Below are 22690 nucleotides of genomic sequence, written 5' to 3'. Positions count from 1 at the left end.
TGTGCTGTACAACCTGTCCTGTACAACCTGTCCTGTACAACCTGTGCTGTACACCTGTCGTGTACATCTGTCGTGTACGTCTGTCGTGTACGTCTGTCCTGTACAACCTGTCCTGTACAACCTGTCCTGTACAACCTCTCCTGAGCCTGTTTTCCAAAAGCAACAGGCCCCATAACAACGGCTGTAGTTTTCCCCACCTCTTGGCCAGTTGCCCCTCGCTTCTGAAAAGAACTATAAAGGGACTTTCTGAAATAACTGAGCTCGAGATCTCCCTATGGAAAGAAGATGAATCTATTGGCAGAAGACCACGAGGACTTTGTCTCATCTGTTGGTAGCTATTGCCCCCCTTTTTCTCCCTCTCTACTTTGTTTTTCTTTATCTTTCTCTCTTTCTTTCCTCTATTGCATTACCGTGTTGTGGGCACTTAATAAAGGTGCACTGTTTTGATTAAAACTGAAATCCCTTGTGTCCTTTTGCACTCTGAGATCTATAAATGAACCATCACGACCCCCGCTTGTATTAGCAGATCGTGACAGCTCTGGCCGCTCCTGTGCAGGAAGGAATACAGTCACAGGAACATGGAGTTCAATATTTAATGTTGCTTGAATGTTGCAGTTGGAATGTTCAGGCTGGGAGAATTTAAGGTCAGGCTGGTAAGTAAAACAGAAGTGTTTGGAAAACATATGTCCCTAGATTATAAATTTTTGACTTTTCTGTTCCATTCAAGTTGATTTTTTTTTCTTTGCCTAAATTAAGACCAAGAAAAAGGTAATAATTAGGAGAAAGCCGAGATTTCCAACTAGAAAATTACAATTTTCAAAATTTCTCTTTGTTACGATACTTACAAAGAATATGAATAATGTAAATCTGCTTTAAGGTGAGAACAGAACAGCATTTGACCGAACTTCACTTCTTCCATAATGCAGCACTCACTTTTACATGTGGAGGAGCGAGCTAAAGTGCCACTAGCAGGGAGCCTCAAAAATAGTTATGCATTTCCCATCTTTTTGGGGAAGCTTAGAATGTTTTGATATCTGTGTGCAGGTGACTTGCTAGGAGGCACCAAAGAAATATGTGGCATGGAGAGGAGCTGAAACCGCTTCTGCAGCTCAAGTCCATGATGTGACCATATCTGTCCTTCCCACCTATCACTTTACCTTGCTATGCGTCCTACTGCAGGGCCTTGACAGGTTTGCAAAAGTCATTTTTGAAGGAAATTTCTTTATCTTGTGCTTGAAGACACTCAGTTTGCTATAGGGATGTAGACTAAGTAGATCTGTGCTTGTTTCAAGCTCAGACTTGCTGTCATCGATCCTGTTTCTGTACTGATGTGTTTGCATGTGGACTTAACACATACTCTGAAGCTTTCAGTTTGGGAAGAGCCTGCCCCTGACAGGGTCCAGAGTTTTGGTTTACCACTGATTCCTGTGGTCTATAGTAAAGCACCTATTTCCAGCCCTCCTGCAGGCTTGGCTCATCCTACCACATCACTGGTGCCATAGGATCCAGCTACAGCTGTCTTAGGGTCAGTCCTGTGCATGGAGGGTACACAAGTCATAGAATCACAGAATGCTTTGGGTTGGAAGAGATCATCCAGACCATCTTGTTCCAACCCCCTGCCATGGGCAGGGACACCTTCCAGTTGACCAGGTTGCTCCAAGCCTCATCCCACCTGGCCTTGAACACTTCCAGAAATGGAACATCCACAGCTCCTTTGGGCAACCCATGACAGGGCCTCACCACCCTCACAGTAAGGATTTTCTTCCTAATATCCCATCTAAATTTACTCTCCTTCAGCTTAAAGTCATCACATCTGCTGTGCCTGAAGCCCTTTCTCCACATTGCAGAGCACTTTTATTGGTGTTAGTTTTGTGCAAAGGAGGGAGTTTGCCTTTCTGATAAAAGAAGATTTTCTCAATGATGGATTTTTCCAGTGGACTGACATTCTCTTCTCCTTTTGAAGTTGTAGGTAAACCCTTCAGCATCATCTCCTTCTTTTGCCACCGCTGGATGTTTGGATGGCTAGGCTGCCGCTGGTATGGATGGGCTGGTTTCTTCTTTGGCTGTGGGAGCCTTATCACTATGACAGCTGTCAGCCTGGACAGGTACCTGAAGATCTGCCACTTGTCCTATGGTAAGCCAAATATATGTCTATATATAGATAATTGTATTATCTGTGATTGCAGAGAAGCTATATTAAGTGCAATAGTTTACTACACTGAAATCATAATTAAACTCTTCAGAATGCTTTTCTTAAAAATAGAGGGGAGTACAAAGATGAGAGAAACATGATTGCATGATCCAAGAAATTCCAGTTAAATTCATTTTTCTGGACATAACACCCTCTGCTGCCTGCTTAAGCCATGTGTTTTTGTAACCCCTCATAGACAAATCACTTTATTTCTATCAAGGCCTATTAGCACTAACAGAGGAAAGTACTGCACATATTGCAGGGTCTTATAGACCAACACATAGAAATATTCCTTATTAGATGCCTAAATTCCTCTGAGGTGTGTGGCAACCTATTTAAAACACCTAAGAGATTTGGAAGGGCAATAAGTCATAATGTGAAACTGTCTCCCAAGTATGGAAATGGAACCTGAGAGGATGAAATTAATTTAGCAGTGTAAGGTGTTACCACCATATCCATCAATATCTTGTACCTCTGGAATATGATGTATTATGTGCTTCATTCTTTCCAGTTAAAGGATATTGTCACAGTTTAAAAAGGAGGTTCTTCTTGCATTGTAAGGGACTAAATTCCCATCCAAATACAGAGGATGCTCAAGGTGACTTTACAAGTAAGAAGCACTTTGCCCATGTGACTTGAGGCACCCAAGAGATTTCTTTGTGATGACATATAATATCGGTCATGTTAAGTTGTGAGGACTGTGTGCAGCTAGGAAGCGTAAGTAAGCCAGTCTGTGCAAGCAGGTAAAAGCTGTGCTACTGTGCTAAGATGTGCTATAGATCATAGATCCTGGTGTGTCCATAACTTTTTCCCTAAATGGGACTACAGGGGAGGTCTCCTTAGCTGAGTTTTAGATACACCAATAGTATTAAGCAGGATTTCAGTTCTTTCTGTAGAAATCTTCTCAAAATAATTCAGTGGTAATCCAAGTCATAGACAATTTTTCACAGACTTGGCGAGCTGAAGTGAATATTTCATAGCTGGCTGCATTCATGCCACCAGCTGTGGTGTTTAACATGACATCTTAGTCCATGGGAGAGAAAATGCTTCAAAACCATTATTCCAAAGGGCTCTGATCATGGTGGTCCATACAAAATAAACAATAAACAAAGATTTATCATGCTCAGTCTAGGTGGTTCAAAAACGTTTCTCTTTTAATACTTATGTTATTGTTGCTTTGTTTTTCCACCCCTGAACATAATGAACCACCTTTCTGTCTCTCAGCCATCATACATGAATACATCATTTGTCAGGCAAAGTTTGTTTCCCTTCCAGTGATCTGGACATGTAAAATCAGCTGGGAAGGGACACTGGACACATCCAAGTTACAGGTGTTTCTTTGCTTTGGTTTTGTTTTAAGTCACTCTGAAACCCTGAAGAGAGTTCCTTAATGTTAGTGTGAAGTGAGTGAAAACTCCCCTGTGAGTCAGAGACTGCAAACAAGTTGGAGCTTCCTAGATGGAAGGAGACGTTATAACACCCTATTCTAAGTTTCTGCAAAACCAAAGATTTAAATTTGTTAGTCCTATCTGAGTCCTACATGTTGAACACAGATGATGAGGAAAACCCTGCAAACTGAAACTTTTTCTAGATGAATTAGAGCTGTATGCAAAATGAGCAGAGAAACAATATTCTGATCTTCAGGAATTCTATTGGCATTTAATTAACAAAAAAAGAGAAAGGACACATGAAAACACCTATTACAGATATTTCTGACAGGACACACATGTTGATTTTCTGTACTGGAAAAAAATGACAAAGTAAAATTAAATCCTAGCTATCTTATTTCCTTTGTAAAGCCTTATTTCTCAGTCACAGAGTTTGAACTTCAGTCAGGTAATACAGGAGAGAAAGAACAGGAAAAAACCTAAGTTACATTAAAGAATTGAAATTACTGGACAAGATTCTAACAACTGTTGCTGAGCTGGTTGTTTGGATTGCTTTAGTCTGGACTCTTCTCAGTTGTAACTCATCGCAACTTAAAGCAAAGATCTGAAATAAGGACAGGTGCAGCCTTCCACATGAGTGTGTCTTTGTCTTCATGAGGCACAACATGAGTGCAGGGTCACTGTGGATACCTGGAAAAAGCCAAGATGAACATGACAGAATTGTTGTCAAACAGTCAAGCAAACTCATATTTAAAAGAATCATAGAATGGTTTGGGTTGGAAGGGACCTCCAAGACCATCCAGTTCCAAAGTCCCCACAGGAACAGCTTCCACTTGACCAGATTGCTCATAGCCACATCCAGCCTGGCCTTGGACACTTCCACGTGACACGATGTATTCCATTGTGCCAAATTCATCTGGACATGAACTTGTAACTCCTGAATTTTCTTCCAGGTACCTGGCTTAAGAGACATCATGCATTTATCTGCCTGGCAATAATCTGGGCCTATGCTACGTTCTGGGCTACAGTGCCTTTTGCTGGGGTGGGGAGCTACGCCCCCGAGCCCTTTGGGACCTCCTGCACTCTGGACTGGTGGCTGGCGCAGGCTTCGGTGGCTGGACAGGCTTTTGTTCTGAGCATCCTTTTCTTCTGCCTCCTGTTCCCAACTGCAGTGATTGTGTTTTCCTATGTCAAAATAATTTTAAAAGTCAAATCATCCACCAAAGAAGTCGCTCACTACGATACCAGGATTCAGAACAGCCACATACTTGAGATGAAGCTGACCAAGGTAGGTAGGAACATTTTCCTCTTTTTGCTCTGTTGGGTCATATGAGCAGGTTTGGAGACAATAACGTGATGCTCCGAAGGTGCTTTTGTAGCCTTCTCCTCTGTTACTGACAAGATGGGGAAAAACAGGACTGGAAACATAATTCTGTGATTAGGGCACTTGAGTTCCTGAGATCATGACTCACTCTAAAGCTCTGACACAGTATCCCCCTGTGACCTTACAAGTCATATCATCTCCCTGTGGCCCTGCTCCCCACCATAAAAAAACCTTTTGCTTTCAGAAACAGTTGTAAAGACTAATTTAAGGAGTTTGATGTTCACAGGAATTATAACAGAAAACAGATAAAGAGCAGATTATTGTAGCAGGGAAATAGAGCTTTCAGACAGTTTTCGTTCCTCTGTTAATGAAGATATAAACCAAAACTGCTCCTGTGACACTGCAATTGTTTTTATGCAAATAATTTATCAGTTAGGCTCAGCCATGAACTGCTAATAAAAATGCTGAAGTGCTAAAATTAATTTTCCTTTTCAGACCATATCCTGTTTTCTGATTGAATCTATTTTCTGTTTGGCAATGGTGACAGCCATGATCCTTGATACTGGTTATTGTGCCAGGAAACCTCTCAAAATAAAGGCTTGTATTGAACAAAACCAGATTCCTTATCTGTAAAAGATTCACCAACCTCTGCAAGCCATGCCAAGAGTGAGACAAGCAGCAAGTTTTGCTTGACTGATCAAATTTTATTACAATTTTTGGGAGTTGAACTGAAAGTTATACAACATAGAGCAATAAGGGTCATTATGTCTAAACATATCTGAAAATCTCAGCTACGTACCTGTACAGCCAGTGCTGCCAGTACAGCTGGTGCAACTGCACTTGCCTTTCAAAGGGATGTTTCAAATTGTTACTTTTTTTTGGTGGTTATTTAGCAAATTTCCTTTGAAGAGCAATGGAAACTTTTGATTTGAGGCTGCAGATTTTTTTTTTTTTTTTTGCATATTGGGAGGATCATGTAAAACTTCAATGTGATCTGAGTTGCAACACCAGTAATTTTCCCTCCTGTCTTGGATCTACACTGGAGAATGTAATGTTGGGATAAATATAAATATGGAAAATTAGTCTCCCTTTTAACCTGTTTGACTCCACGGTACAATTTATAACAAACAGTCTGTGTTTGAGATCCTTGGCTCACCTGCATTGTTCCTTCAGTGACAGACAACAAAAAGAACAGGCTACAGGAAAGATTATGCAATGTCCAAACTCCTTGTGCTTTCTGGATTTTTTTGTTTGTTTGTTTTTGTAATAAAATCCTGCTAACTGCCTTATTCCAAATGAGTGCACATGTGCTGCTACCAGTCTGGATGCAGCAATTATCTGTCAATGGCAGCAGTATAAAGGCAGATGTTTTTCAGGATGTATTATGACATGGTATCATTCGAAGTGATATCAGGCTGTGACTGAGCGCAGACAGGCTGGTTCAGGTAAAGTATGCTAATCACAAATTTTGGCCCCAAGCAGTTTTTCTCTGGCATTTTTACTAAACTTTCTTATGGTTATGTTTCCTCATATTATAAGCAAGTCACTTACTAATTTACCGGAACTCATTTATCAGAACTGAAATATTTAATATGAATTTGCTTTTTAAAGTATCTACATATTCTAATGGAGTGCAAATCCATGATATGGGTTAGGAGAAACAAATCTAGACGTTTTACTAGCATTCTCACTCTCAGTTAAAGTCCCAATTTTCAAAGGATTTTTTTTCAAAAACCTTCGGAGCTCTGCTATTATCTGTGTATTTTCCTAAAAAAGAGATTCTGTGTTTCGAAAGAAACCCCCTCCTTAAATAATTTGAATTCAATATCAAGCTATTATTATTTTCTGAAATCTCATTTAGTTTTCTCATATTTAGCCAGACTTTGCTGCATTTTTAAAGCAGACTCATTAACTGCGCTGTGTCAGGTGAAAGAAGCACAGGCACGAGATAAGGAGGCAGATTTTGTTCATGTTGTATATTTATATGAAGAAGCAAGTTACCATTTTTCTTTTCCATTCAGTGGAATGCAATTCCCTTTCATTCTTCCCAGCTCAGTGCTGCTCTGCCAGTGTTTGACTCTTCTGAATTAACCTCACTGTCTCTTTTCTGCTCTCACAAGGTGGCAATGTTGATCTGTGCAGGGTTCCTCATTGCCTGGATCCCTTACGCTGTAGTCTCGGTCTGGTCAGCCTTTGGACAGCCAGATTCAGTCCCCATCCAGTTCTCAGTGATACCAACACTGCTCGCAAAGTCAGCAGCCATGTACAACCCCATCATTTACCAGGTCATTGATTGCAAGTTTTCTTGCTGCCGGTCAGGAGGGCTGAAGGCCAAGAGCTCTTTGAAGAAATCAAGGTAATTTCTTCTTTGGGGAGTAGGATACCTTTGAGAACATGATGTTCCAAAACGACCAGACTAAGGTCTACCAAGGATCACAGCTCATTGGATCTTATTTCTTGGGTTTGACCGTGACCATTTTGGTTTGGGATTTTTCTTGCCATGGGAATTTGTAAAGTGACTCAAGGTGTATAAAGAGAAGCAAGGAGACAGTCCTTGCTTTTAGATCCAGCCCCAACTCCATTGATATTGTTTGGAAAAAAGTCTAATTGTTTTTAGTGAGTTTTGGATCAATCCTGTCTTCCTCATCCTTTTCTTCCATGTGATCATATGAGTTTCCTCCAGAAGGTGTTGATGACCTCTATTGCAAGTGAAGCAAATGGAAGAGAATTGTGTTAATTCCTTCCATAATTAACCTGCTGATACTATTTCAGCCACAGAATCACAGAAGGAGGTTTCACCTAGTCCCTCATGCTGAATGCAAGCTGGCTTCCCTGGGGCTGTGCAGCGAACAAAATGATCTGGAGGAATCACTTCCCAGAAGTAGGACCTTAATTCCCAACTTGGTGTGAAGAAAATGACCATTGTACCCTCTCCTCCCCACAGGACATACACCATATCTGCACACAGGGACTCGGCAGTGATGAACGAAACCCAGCTGGAAGCATGAGGGCTCATCTCACACACAGCAAATGAAAACATGATGAAAACAACACTACTGGCTCAAGTTCCTCATTCTGTAAATGAATTAAAACATGGTGACAGGTTTATTTTACTCACTATTCCTATGTACAATGTACAGTTCTTTCCATCCTGACCAAAATAGCGTGTTAGAGTTGGGCAAATATTTTAAGTACTCAGAGGAAGGAGAAACAGAGAAAATTTAGTTTTATTTAAAATTTTCCTTCACTTCAGATGCTTTACAATGCCCTTTTTTTTTGCTCTTCTTAGCACTAACAGAAATGATAGTTTGGATGATATTTCCCCTCAGGGGAAGGAAAGTATTCATAAAGGCCAGTTTTAGTTTACCAAAGCTAATCTCCCTAAATTCCTGCTGCAGTCACTGGAGACCTGGAGCACAAGGGAAAGGATTCCTTAGAGGACAAATCTGAGTTGGAGCTTCACTTATCAGGGCTCTGAATTACACAGTGGGGAAACATTAGCTGACTGGATTTCCCTGGTGAGCATCTCTCCAAATCACGAGGCTGTCTTGAACCAACTTTGGCTTCAGTCCTTCAATATTCAGAAATATTTTGATTTTAGTGACAGCAAAGTCAGAGGTATCACACATACACAGGACCACTTTACAAGATATAGAATAACAATTCCTTACTCAATTGTGAATGAGAGGGGAAAGGTCTCTTGCTCAAACTGTAGCTTCATTTAGGAGTTATGAACAACTTTTTAATAAAAAAGCAGAACTGAAATGAAGTCAGCCCAAGCCAAACTGAGGAAACTAATATTTCACACATTTTTATCATTCTCTGGCCAAAATTACAGTGAAATATGATGGCAACAAGCAGAAAGATTTGCCTTCTTGATTGATAACTGAATTTTTCATCTTGTATTTTACTCATCACAATTTTTTATGAGATCACTTCACGAGATATAAAATGGCGGAACCTTCCTCAATCCGAACCATGAAACTAGATTCAAACCAGTGTATTTGTGAGAAGGGTCACAGCCCTGCTGACAGAGGAGTCTTTCCAAAGTGCAGCTGCAGAGTAGTTTTTAAACACTAAGTCCTGGAAAGATGAAGACTAGTAACTATTTAGGGGAATGAAGTTTTGCAAGTTCCTAATGCATTAAATAGAAAAATAATGTGCTTTGAAATGACCTGCAGAGTAAGGCAGCCAAAACAGTTGTGTTGGGTAAGACCCATAATTATTTCTATTATCTCCTTTTTCTTTTTTGGATTTATTATAAGGTAGAGGCATCACTATAGATCAAAAACTAGCATTTCAGTAAAAGCAGATTTTTGATGCTTAAAGTAATGATTTTGATTTTTTTGTGTCATTTCTTCAAGAAGGATGTGATTTTATTAAAAATAAGTTAATTGTAAGTCAAAGAGTCTCCCACACAGATTTCTGCTGGCTGTTAAAAACAAAGTTACAAGGGCAAAGCTTTCTTCTGGGTTGTTCCTTTAAGGAAAGAAAGCATTTATGAAAAAGTTTCGATTACTTTCCTGTTTAATATTTCCTGTTTAATGTTAATTTATTCTATTGTTATTTCAGAAATGTGTTTAACATGCATTTCCTGCCACACTGAACTGAACTTCTTTTGTAGCTGATCTGTGTTGATGTTAATATTGCTTTATACAATAATATCATAAAGGTTTAATCTGATGTTTGTTGGCATGTCCCAGCACTCCCATTCTGCAGTTGCTATTTTCTCAAATGATATTCAGACCACGTAGCAGAAGTAGAATGTTGTTGAATTTCCTAAGCTGGGTATTGCTTCCTTCTCTGCAATGTTTTAACAAAAGAATTTTGAATAAATACTAAGAGAACTTGCAGAGGTACGAAGAGTTGCCCTTTTACCTGTACATTGTTTTGTGCTAATTTTTCCCCAGAAGTTGAGTTCTTTCATTTCTACAGATCTTTCAGCATAAGACAAATTTATCTCTTAACTATGGTTGCAAATTGTGCCCACAAATTGATCCAGAGCAGAAGGCATCTTGAACAGTATTTGCAGACGTGGTTATGAAGACATTAACAACTTTGCCTGCATCTTCCTGCAGCTTTTATTATTTTCTTCATCCAGGCAAACTTTTGTTTGTATCTATAGGTGTTTATCATAACTAAGGTGTGATGTAAATCAGACATACAGTGGCTCTATAAATGAGATTAGCTGAAGCAACACTGTTGGTAAAATTGTAGGAATTACACACCAGGCACCCAGATTTAGGGGTAGATCAACTCATAGTTTGTGCATGAACCCTTCCTCTAATTTAAATTGGGGAAGTTTTTCCCTTTATTTTTTAAAATTATATACTTTCCTCAGAACTGCTATTGGGTCATCCCAGGAGTGGATACCCACTTGTGGTAGGGCTGAATTTTATATTTTTAAAGAATGAAAGATATTTTTGAATTCCACTATAGAGAATGTACTAGATACACATGCTACCTAAAGAGTTCAGAGGTTTAATAAACTCTAAATATGAACTTCCAGAATAATGATAAATGTGTTTCATATGACTTAAAGATATTTATTTTCATATTATTTAAATTTATTTATTTTTTATTCAGTGCCATAGTTATTTTTGTCTGAAAACTCAATTTTGCCATGACTGAACAGTATCTTGCACTAGAAGAAACTTTAGGACTCCAGCTTGTGCAGGAATTAAAGACAAGTTTATGCTGAGCATGTGTTCCAGTGAAAGATGTTCCCCTGAATCAAGCAGGACATGCACACTCCAGCATGTGGTGCTTAATTTAAATGCAGAATCTGAACCTGAGAGCAAATGGATCTCATTGGATTCAATGACGAAAGAGAACTGGAGCACTCTCTTTGTTCACCTGTATATAAAGCAGCTCATACAATTTGTGCTCTCTTTGGGATCACAGTGGTAGAGGAGTGAGTGGTCTTATTATGGATTTGAATTTTCAAGGTCAACTTTGAATTGATTGGAAGGTTGTACCCAGATGGTTCTAAAGATAGCACTTTGCTACTGATGCTCAGGGCAGAGTTTCTTCCTCTCCCTGTGTTGAGGCTGATAATTGATTATTCCATAAAACTGAGATATGTAACCTTGGTCTGAGAGCATCAAAAGACAGTGAATCTCTCACTTTGCTGTTCTAGAAATCTAAATGTTTTACAAATTCCAAACTTATACTATTTTGTGATCTGGGCTTTGTCAAAGCACCAGCAGTATAAAACCTACTCAGTGTGATGAATGAGTAAGGAACGCGACTCTGAAGGAAGATTTCTTTATTGCGTTTTCAATATTTCATCCTCCTTGTTATATTAAGAAATTTCCTCTTTTTATGTATAAACATTAATGTTTTTCAATGAAAATAGTGCCATCAAGAATAATAGCCATAAATGAGGATCTTTTATTATGTAACCTTTGTGTGCATTCAGACTGAGCTGCCAAGAAGCAAAATTCTATTTGAATTCACTGTCCATGACTTGAAGGAAGTAATTGACATAGGCTAAGACTCCACTTAGATAATGAGCTGACCTGGACAGTAAGATTGAGAGTAAGAGAGTAATGAGAGCAATACTGTATTTTGAAGTGATAGTGAAATTATGCAAAGCATGTGGATATGGAAATTTTTTATTTGTCATTTTCAGTCATAGATGAAGAATGACTATAAACCTTCTTCTGCAGACTTGGAAATATGTTGACAATGAAGAAATATCAAGGTTTAAAATGCCTGAAGAGACTCTTGAAATAGGAGATTTAAACAAACTTTTATGACAGAAGCTGAAAAAATAAAGTACTAAAAATGTAAGTTATGGTTGTGAGATTTTAGAAGAGAGTAGAGAGCATTTGTCCATGCAGGTGAATACAGCTGTAGCAAATTTTATTTCTAGACCTGTAATAAAAATGAAAAGAACCCAACCCAGCAAGTGATTTGTTAAAAATATTTATCGCCCACAGCAAAACACTGCTGATAGCAGAAGATTTTTGGCTTTGTGGCATCAAAAGCAAAAGAGGAAATTGATGTGCCTTCATACAAAGAGAGTGTGATTAATGAATGACAGGCACAATGATAGTGAATTGGATTCCTTGGTGGAACTTTCCTCTTGGCACACAATGTCTTTTGGAGGTTGTCCCACCTCCACTGTGCAGGGTGATCTTGGTCATGAGAATAAATCTGAATAGCTGCTAAATGACCAGGCACTTATTTCTCCCAGAATTCTACATTATTCATTTTGTGTTTCTGTTTGTACCTCTTCTTCCCACCAGGGAACTTTCAGATACATCAAACTGCATCCCTCAGGAGAGTTGCTTTGGCATCTTTTTAGTCACATTTCCCAGCTCAGGATGTCCCCAGATGAGTTTCTCCTGGGTAAGAAGCTCTTAAAAAATGATGTTCACCATAACACCAAATTCTCTTCTTCCCTCCTCCCAAGGAAGGTCTTGTTGGTTCCCTTCACATCTGTATTTTCCCAAGTTTCACAAGCCTTTGCAGCTCTCTGGCCCCAAGGAAGAACATTTAACTGCCTGAACTAGATTTTCTGGAGAGCTGCTGACGAGCATCTCCAATATTATCACCATGCTCTTGAGCTCTTGTGCATCCCACACCTTTTTCTTACCTACATGCTTTGCTTTTCAGGATGGCTCATATTCTCCTTCACTTGGAACACGGTGCACATGGTGAGGGCTGTTTTTGTAACTGCCTGGAATGATCTGCACTTCCCCAGTTACGCCTCTTTCACTTTGTAGCTGGGGGAGTGGATCTTGGACCTGTAAGCCAGAGCAAAACCTTTCGAAATACAAGATTTAGTTACATATTGTCATGCTTTTGTTACTTCTGAACTTAAAGGGAGCTTCACCAGCCATGAATAACGAGCCTTTCCCAATACTAACTGCAGTTTTGTGTGTCAGTTGGGTAGAAAAGAAAACCCATCTGGTTTGTTAGAGCTCTATTCTGAGAGACACATTCACTATCAAATCAGGTGACTGCAATGAATCAAAGTTGCTGATAAAGGTTTGGTAGGTTCCCTGAGTCAGTAAGATGATCATTGGTCTGTATTTTGGATGTAGCGCCTAAAGTGAGTTTTGGGAGTAGATTTCTTAATCTTTGTGGAATATAGCTAATAAATTTGTGAAATATCAAGTAAACTTTGTGCTGACCAAAACCTGATGTTGCACAGAACATGTTTCAGACTTAGATGATGGATACATGTGTGGTACACAATAAATTTTGTTTACATTGCATCAAGCATAATCTTACATTAGTGAAAATACGAAACATTTAGGAAATATGTATTTGTAGAAAATAGGTACAAAAATAGAGATGGGAAGACCTTTTTGGGTTCTAAAAGGGCCTACACAGAGGCTCAGCATCCTAAAATCAGAGGCTGGTGTGGAAGTCTTGCTCTTTCTGCACAAATCTTGCAAAACATATCAAGGAAGGGATTTTATCTTATGGCTTTGCATTCATGAAGGCAGTCTGCAACACTGAAAAGTATTTCCCTGGAGCACCTAAAGACCCTCGTTCCTTAATTACAAATCATTTTCTCAGATTGAGAGGTGGAGAACCTGCTTATGTGTCTGCAGTTCTGGTCCCCAAAGCTACGGGAAGCTTTAGAGAAAGTGTAACAGGGAGGAGAAAAAAAATGATAACGTATAGGTAACAGAAACTAAGGTGAGAGGGTGACAGGGTCAAGCAAAGTAGTCTAAAAGAGGAAAAGTCTGAGAGTAAATTATATCAGTGTATAAACAACTTTGAGGCAATAATAATGTAAATGAAGGAAGAGAGTTATTTGCAGTCTCAGAAGGTGATAGAATGAGAAATCAAAGCTGGAAGCTAAGGCAGGAAAAACTGGAATGGAACTTTCTGAACTACAGGAACATTCAAGCTTTGGAAGAGTTCTCAAGGAAAGAAGATGGGGCATGATCTACCAGTTATTCAAGAACAGATTATTTAATCTACTAACAAAAATTGTTAACAATGGGCAGTATTTCTAAACAGCCGTTTTTAGTCCTGATACCTGGATTTCTGAGCATTTTCCTAATTTAAACACTAGTAGTATCTCACCTTAGAATCTGCCTTTGCTGCTGAAGCAATGAGTGCTGACCTTGCTGTACAGACAGTTGGATTGTTTACACTGGAACTGGCTTCAAAAGACCCCTCACATAGTGAAACTTCACTTCTAATGAAGTGGTTTCAAAATCCAAAGTTGGTGCAATGCAGTGGCATGTGCAGATACTGAGTTAAATTTTATAATGAAAGAAGTAGCTCTGCTTTCACAGTTATTAGATGAGCTTTTCAGAGAGGTATCATTCTGCAACACTTGCAGTTCAAGCTGAAATAAAGTGCTGTAATTACTGCCATGGACAATTTGTCGGAATAAAATATTTTCAGCTGTGCTGTTGAGCTTTTGAGAATACGGTAATAAATCTGGAATCCCAGAGTCATTAAATAAAAATACACCAAACAACCACAGGGAAATTACATGAGAAAATTACCTTCAGAAAAACATATATTAGTGGTTTGTGAGCTACATTTTCATTCTTAGGAATTGTATTTCTAATAGAGTTAAATTTACAAAGACACCAATAGACTTTTAGTGATACTGACTCAAAATAACTGAAATATGATTGTTATCTCAAAGCTTAGGTGTATTAATTGTACAGAGATATATTTCTACTACTGATGGTGTGTCCTATTAAGAAATAATTTCAAGTGTAATTTTTTGTGTATATGTGCTGTATTTATTGTTTCAGTTTGTTGGCAGTAGGATTGTAATCACATATAGTGTCCTGATACTGGTCTATGCTTAATATTGTAGAAAAAGAAATCACTGGCATGTATTAGATAGATTTCTGTTCTGTTTAGGGGATCAGACTCCTTCCTGCTGAAAATATGTGCACATCTGCTTGGAAGTCCATGGTCTTCATCTCTTTCCAGTTTCTTATGCATAAAAAGGATCTTGTGTTTCCTTTGCCTTGCTCATCTCCCACCACAACAGCCTCAGCTGCCTGGTTGGAGTTGCATCTGGTTAACAACCCCCACAACAGGGAGTCTGGGTCCATAGGGAAAAGGGAAAGGGGGCAGAAGGGTGGGCTTCTTTCTCAGTTAAAGATGAGATTAACCAGGAGCAACCCCACCAAAATCAGGGTACTGCTCTGAGACTGCGATAGAAATAAAAGGAGAAAATGTCTTTTCAGTTTTATGAGACCCAAGAAATTCCAGATGTACTGACGACTGTCTGGGATCTGGTTCTCTAACTCTGATGTAAACACTCAGACCTTGAGCTAAGAGGGTCCTTTTTGCTGAGGAGACTTACTGACTGCACTAAAGATTTAACTTGGCTGGTAGCACAAAGGTGAGGAAGGCTGAAGGCCACTTTGCTCCTGGCTTTGAGTGATTTCAGCTTCCTCCTGTTCTGTGTCATTATAGTCCTTAAAAGATGCACTTGACCTTCCCAATGACCCATTGGAGTACACAGCTGAAGTGTCAGTCATAGCATGCTGGTGTTGTAAGAAACATTCAAAGCTGTAAGAAACTAATACAAAACTTCCTAAAATATTTATTACTGAATTTTTTCATCATGTTGGAGCTCAAATCATAATGGAGGATCTAGGTATGGTGATTAATGAACCTCAGAGGTCAGACCAGTAGGAGAGTACATTAACTACTGATTTTGTAACTCACAGTATAAAATTAAATTGTTTGTGTCCATCAATGTTTCCAACACATTGTGTGTCAGTGCAATGTCCTGGAACTGCAATCACCAATGTAAGAGAAAATTTATGGAGCGAGCCTGTAAATAACTGTGTAAGTTCTCAAGTGGTTTTGCTGAGTTAATATGTTGTTAATATACAATACTGTGTTATGAAGCAGTAAAGAACCTTACTTACTGACTGCACTTAACATCAGGGGACACTTTACTGTCACTGTGTTGGAACAACAGTGGTGATTATCATTTTTCTCTGCCGTTTTCAGTCCCCTAAACACTCCGCCAGATAGATGACATCACAGGCAGACTTTATTTTCTGCACTTTGTTATCTGAATGTGCTTTCAAATAAAGCAAGAGAATGGATCAATGCTGTTACCTGTGGTTTTGTCTTGGGTTTTGATCACAAAATTGTATGTTTTCACATCAAGGCTGCTTTTGGTGACATTTAACTGCAATCCATATCCTCCACGTGTCTGCAGTAAAATGCTTTGTTCTGAGTGAGGGTAGGTTTACATTGGATATTAGGAAGAAATTCTTCCCTCTGAGGGTGATGAGGCCTTGGCACAGATTGTCCAGAGAAGCTGTGGTTGCCCCATCCCTGGAAGTGTTCAAGGCCAGGTAGGATGGGGCTCGGAGAAACCTGGGATAGTGGAAGGTGTCCCTGCCCATGGTAGGGGGTGGAACTGGATGATCTTTAAGACCCCTTCCAACCCAAGCCCTTCTGATTCTATGACTTGAGTGGCTGCAAAAAGTGTGTGAGGACCATTACAGTCTAATGAGAAACAAGCAAAGCCTACACTTGAGAAGATATTTGAGGATACTCTGAATAAAATGATTCTCTAAATAAAGAAAAAATACTGTCTCCACCTATTTTCTCCCTGACCCCAAAAGACAATTGACACCTCTGGCTAAGGGATCCTACAAATCAAGATCTGGGAGTTGCCATGGTTTGGGCATCCTGACCCAGTGCAGTGGAGTGTTACCTGGAAAGGCTTTTAACCTGCTCTTGCCTGAGAGGACATCAAAGTGAGATGGTCTCCTTCTTACTAGTAGCTTTGTCCTGTTCTTCGAGGCATCTGAGGAGAATTGAAAACTGGGGAGAGGGATTCGTCTTCTTTTCTCTGTTCATGTGACAACAGGTACACAGTGGAAAACCCTGCCAGGCAGTGCTGGCATCAGGTACAGAGATACAGGCAGGTGGAGGCTTTTCCTCCCAGACTCATCCTCTCCCCCTTATCCTTACCTGTCTGTAAATCTGACCAGCCAAGGTTCAGAAAACGCAGATTTCCTCAGTGCAAACCTGAGTGCTGGGTGGTATTGACTGGACTTGGCAGTGTTTCAATCCCATTTTACTCTGCCCACACAGTGAGCTCAGATACAGCAAAAACTTAGTAGGAGGAAGTAGGATTGAGCTGGGAAATGGTGCCAGGCTGCTGCCAGGAGTTCTGGCGCACCACATCTGCACCGGTCATGCACAGCTCCAATGCACTGTCCCAGGAAATGTTAGAAGAGGGAAAGAACTGGTTAAGGGCAGCAAAACCTTTTTAAAAATTGTGGAACAGATTCTGTACAATGTCAGGTTAAATGGACTCATCTTGGAAGAGGGGGAATCTGATGGGATAGAGTAGGGGCCACAAGTAGCCAGGAAAAGATGAAAGGATCATATTTACAGTTTTTTTCATGAAGCAGGAGTTGGAAGGCACCAAATAAAATGTCCCAGTGCAAAACATCAGGCACAAGGCAAAGGGAAGGACAGGCTTTGTCCTGACAGCACAGCATTAAGTGGTGAGGGAGCATTCATCCAGCAGTGGAATTTGGGCCACTGGCTGACTGTGCAGAGGCGCTTCGCGATCACACAAAGGCAAAGGCACAAAGTGACTTTTCTGTAGGAGCCACAGGAGTTCTTCCTGGCAGGGTCCTGTCCCACAGAGGTGACATAAAGAGTTTTATCTGAAAAAGTGTTCAAGGATTCTCAAACAGACTGGTTTTAATGACCCCAGGGAGGGATGGTCCTGCCCACATCCTATGGGTCCAGAAAAACAGAGCACTTTGATTTCATTGAGGCAGGTTGAGATCCAATGACAGGCACTGAAGAAGGCGTTTTGTCTTTCTTTGAAGGTCGTGCTTATAAACGGCTTAAAAATAGTTCTCTGAGTGAATCAGGTGTTACTTCTATTAGCTTTCTTCAAAGCCAGAATAGAAGAGCAGATTTTTTTTCATTTCTTTCATAGACATTACTCTGATATCCTGAAAAAGAAACTGGTTTTTTAAAATAAATTATGAGCAAATATTTATTTTTAGATCAGTAGAAAAACTATAAGAACAGAGGGAGCACCATAACAGATGCGCTCTCCATGGAGATTTGGAGATTAGTGAGGAGCTTTCTGCTTATGGTAAGCTTTTTCTGGAGTTGAAGCTGAAAATAAAAGAAGAATTAAATGAGGATTTAATAAAAAGAAGTGGTTCTGGTGCATCTAACACCTACACATGGATGTTAAAACAACCACAGTTTGCAGTTAGAAATGAAAAGGGGGTTTGAATCCCAATACAAATTATGGTTTTACTGTTGTATTAAACTAAGACTAGTTCTTTATCCGGTTTTGATTTTCAGATGTAAAATACTGTGAACCATGAGTACTTCTATGATGTGGTGCTGGAGCAGCCCTAAGTCTCACTGAGTCAGTTTGGGCTACCCCTGAGATTTTACAAGTCCATCTTGGCTATAGCTGCAGTCCCTGAGGGCGCAGGGCTGTGGTTTGTGGGAGTCTGGGTGGGCCAGAAACACATTCATAAAATTGCTGTGCAACAAGAAAACAAATTTGTGTGAACCCACCTTTAGTTTTGCTGCCATTTTTCCAGGTGTTCAGCATGTAGAAAGGATGGTGGTGTGGTGAAGGCAAGATTTCTCCTACAGAGCTAATGTTTAAAGCAGATGGATATTCACCTTGTGGAAGGCAATCCCCTTTTAGGATGTTTCAGGGCGGTCAACAATAATTAAGTTTTGTGTTAGATTTTTTCCCCCGCAATTTTTTCTCTTTAACTGTCAAAAAGAACAAGAATTAAATCAGAAAGTGGAATTGGACAAAGTTTTAAGTGGGTTATTCACTGATCTTGGTCCTCTGGATCATTATATTTTATATCTTGACTTCTCTAATTTTGATTTTGTGCTGATGGATAGGGACAACTTTTGATTCCAGCTATACTGGTTAAAAATAACTTTTCAGATTTTTTTCCTTCTTAAAATATGACAGTCAGAAGGAAAACTGTGGGGGACTTAAAGGCTGTACATATCCAGTGGGAATCAAATGTCAGACTCTAGTCTAAATACCTCACGTAAATAGCAAGTGTAATAAAGATGTTTTCCCCATTTTCTATTATGACTTTTGAAAGCTTTACTTGGGATCCGGCATGCTGAGTAGTGTAGGGTGCACACAGAGCAAGGGGATGATGGAGGTCCAAGCATCCTTTCCCTCCCACTGGGAAAAGGGATTTTAATCAGGTACTACTGTATTTCAAAGATTCTGGGTCACATGCCTGTACCATTAGTTTCTCTATTTTCCTCTGGTCCAATCGCTCTTTAACTGTTTAGACAAAGTGTGCTGCCCATCCAAAGAGAGTGAGAAGGAGAAGTTGAGATGGATATCCATATCTTTCCATTAAATATTTTTGTGCAACAAGGGCTCTTGTCCAAGGAACTAGACTGTAATCTTGAAAGCTCTACCCCAAAAACCATACACAAACTTTTTTCATATGGATGTGAGGCTCAATTTCTACTTCTCTGAATGTTGTCTTTGCCGAATTCACTCTTAGGGACCAGTATCTTAAACTATGAAATCAGTCTTTGCTGGAATTATTTCCTAGAACGATTCTTCCTTACCATGGTGAAAGAAAAGTCTTTTAGCAAGGCATTCATTCATTTAAATAGAGATGAATCTTGCAGTACTTAGAATTTCTCCTGGAATAATTGTGTGGGTTTTAAAATCCCTTAGTGGAGTGCCTGGAAAGGTGTTTAGGGTTTTGTATAAATCAATAGCCACGGGATGTAGTTTTGTGCCTATCTCAGGAACCCACATGAACTACTACTATATGAAGAAGAAAATCAGCAGGAAAAAGAAAGAAGAACAAAGAGGGAGAAAAAAGAAGAAAATTATACTCTAGGTGAAAGCAGTTTGCTGCTCTGTCCACATGTACAGTAAGGTACATTTGGGGATAACAAAAAAAAAATTTAAAGTCTTGATGATTATTGAAAGGAAATGGAATAAAGGCTAAAGACATCACAAATGACAGAGATAAAACCTCCAGCTTTAAATAAAAGAGTTTAGTTTTGTAGCTTTGAAGTTTTCTATTCCTCTTTCATTCTCATCCAATTCATAATCTTCCAGAGGTGAGAAATACACACTGGATTTTACTCATGTGGAGTTTTGCATAGAAATTGATAGGAATTAGTGCTCTAATGAATCACAGTCATCTTTGAGCAGACAGTGAGCCATCTTTCATTGGAAAAGAGAGTGAGAAAATGATGATGCCCACTTCCATGGTGTGTTAAACAAGACTTGAGGCTTAAAAGAGCAAAATGAAATTGTTTATCCACTGGTCACACCAAGCTCTTCCTCATGATCTACAGTGGGGCACGAGTGGATGTGCAGGAGCTGCACACTCACTACCTGCCTCTTTCTTCTGATGCCCCACTGCTGGGGCACTGCACGAGCAGAGAAACCTGGATATGGTCTGGCTGAACTCTGCTGAGCAGAAATAGAAGCACACCAAGCTGGCTTAACATCTGTTTTATTCTTGCCTTGTGCATAGAAGGGTGGGACAGCTTCATGCCATTGCAAACCCTTCCAAGGTCACAGTAAATCTCAAAGACAGGCAAGCAAAAATATCTGCAGCACACTAATATTCTGGCTGTACTCCAACACCCCTACTTTTTTGTTGGCTGCCATTTTCTCTGTCTCCTCAGGTAACTGCCTTTATTCCAAAGGTTCCTCTCAGTTTCAGTGCCAGTTTGACTTGTCTATATAGCTAGGTTGGGCAATAGTCCATTGGCTATGTTGTTGAGTAACTGTGCAGATTCCTATCACTCATTTCTCTTCCATCTCTATAAAGAGATTGATTAAGACGAACAACCCTGCTGGGATGCTGCTGGGATTGATGCCAGAAAGGGCTGCATGGCACAGAGGCATAGCATAGCATAATAAAAGTCATGTTGAGTATCAGAAACTTCACCCACTTTTGGTGGCAGAACCTGTTGCTTCCAGAGATTATGCTTCATGATTTGAAGGAACAGAAGTAAGAAATCAACCTGTGGTGCTATTTACAGAAAAGCTGTATCTCACCAAGGAACGACAACAAGAGAAAGGTTTGCACCTGAACGGCTGAATAGAAAGAGACATCATCAAGTAACAGATCTGTTTCCACACAGGTGGGCATACAGGGACCTGTATTAAGCACTGCCACAGCCCTGCTGGGAATACACCTTCAGTCTGCCACATTTATTGCTGTTAACATCAGTGGCAGAGACGCTTTCAGGGAGGAATTAAGCTCTGCTGTTTGAAACATGGATGCACCATTCTGTGGAAATACAGTGGACATGTAACTGTGCTTAAGCCCTCTGAAGAAAAAGGGTTTAGTGGGTAGCTGACGAATCATTCAGGTTTGGCATGGTGAGTGCTTCCACAGAGGGTGCACTGAGATAAGAAGAGAAGCCATAAATTCTGGTAGTCAAACATGGCCTTTTTGGAAGGTTTTGCCTTGTTTTTCTCTAGCTCCACTTTAATTTTTCCCTTCTCTGGAAAATTCTCCAAGTTCTCATTTGTCACAATATTTCATTCATTTTCTTATTCCCTCATCAGACATGAGTCAGGATAATGTTTTCATTACATTATAATCTCATTTTTGAAATGTTGCTGTCAACCTGTTTTTTGTAAATAGCTTATATGCTTTACTTAAATATTACAAGCCTGTTAATGTCAGTAAGTAGCATTTTTCTGGCTTAGGTAAATGCTGAAACATATACCAATGGGAAAAAAATGTTTCAGACAAATAAAAAGTGACAGGAGATATCCTATGAACTGCTGTTTATTAGAATTTCAGTCTTGAAGACTTACAGGAAGAAAAAAATAAAAAGAAGATGCAGTTTATCTTCAAAGAAATTGGTTTATTATATTTGTTTACCTTCCTGTAGAGTTCCTTTACTTATTAAAGGATGGCAATTGGATACAAAGAAAGTTGTGGGGTAACTAGGGAAGGACAGGGTGTTTATCTGTTTTCAAATACCAAATGAGCCTTGTGCTCCTGCAAGGTCAGGTTCAGCTCAAGTCAGGAATGGTGCGGCACCTCTGATAGATTTGTATTAATAAAAGGGATACTTGGCAAAGCAGTGTTTCTGCAAGAGAAAAATCTAGACTCCCAAGCCTGTGAAAGTACTTAAGAATGGAAAGTTATTGTCCAGAGAAAAATCCTTTTGCTAGTCAGAACTAAATTTCCTTTCTCCTCTGCTGTTAATAGGGACCATGTGTACACCAGAATCATAATTAAACTTTGATGAATATCACCGTGAAGACTGTGTTCATTCAAGCACTGATATTAAAAGTACTGCCAACTTGGTGGGATCAAAGCTGACTTGGAATACCCACATTTAATGTGCATTTGTCTTTTGGGATGCTTTCTAGAAGAGTAATAACCAGATTAAGTAACACCAATTCGCAGTAGATGTTTTCAGGGTCTCCATGAACATGTCATTTCTGCTTGTGGAGGTTTTGCTGCAATACCTGCAAAGTCAGAACAAGTCTCCTATACTTTTGGGGCTTCCAGAGTTGAACTGATACTGATAGAGGAGGCCATGGACACATGTCCTGGGCAAACTAACCCTCTTCAGCCAGTCTGAGCTGCCTCCTTGCTTTGGACTGGGGAGACACCAACTCACACCAGCAGGTTAAACAATGGTAGCTGGCTCTTAACTGTAGGACAGGGTGGCAACAATCACCTTTTTCCAGGAGCAGCTGAGTAGGAGCATTTTTCCTCCATCCCAGAAAAAAAGTCACTGTGTCCGGTTATGGAGTCTGGCAGATGTTTCAGAGGAGACTGTGTT

The 22690-nt window shown here is 39.7% G+C and overlaps 1 protein-coding gene across 1 annotated transcript in view; it reads left to right on the top strand.

Annotated features, from left to right (window-relative positions):
* The window catches only part of OPN5 (opsin 5), a 36962-nt gene extending 20999 nt beyond the window's left edge, over positions 1-15963 (top strand). Inside the window, exons 4-7 of the mRNA XM_010393244.4 lie at positions 1964-2134; positions 4533-4867; positions 7024-7259; positions 7848-15963. Coding sequence (XP_010391546.2) covers positions 1964-2134; positions 4533-4867; positions 7024-7259; positions 7848-7911 — 806 coding nt within the window. The 3' untranslated portion in view covers positions 7912-15963. The remainder of the gene's footprint in view (positions 1-1963; positions 2135-4532; positions 4868-7023; positions 7260-7847) is intronic.
* The last annotated feature ends 6727 nt before the right edge of the window (positions 15964-22690 follow it).

This window comes from Corvus cornix, chromosome 3 (assembly GCF_000738735.6).
Source record: "Corvus cornix cornix isolate S_Up_H32 chromosome 3, ASM73873v5, whole genome shotgun sequence".
Taxonomy (NCBI): Eukaryota; Metazoa; Chordata; class Aves; order Passeriformes; family Corvidae; genus Corvus; species Corvus cornix.
Note: the sequence above shows the minus strand (reverse complement) of the source record. Positions and strands in the feature narration are given on the sequence as shown.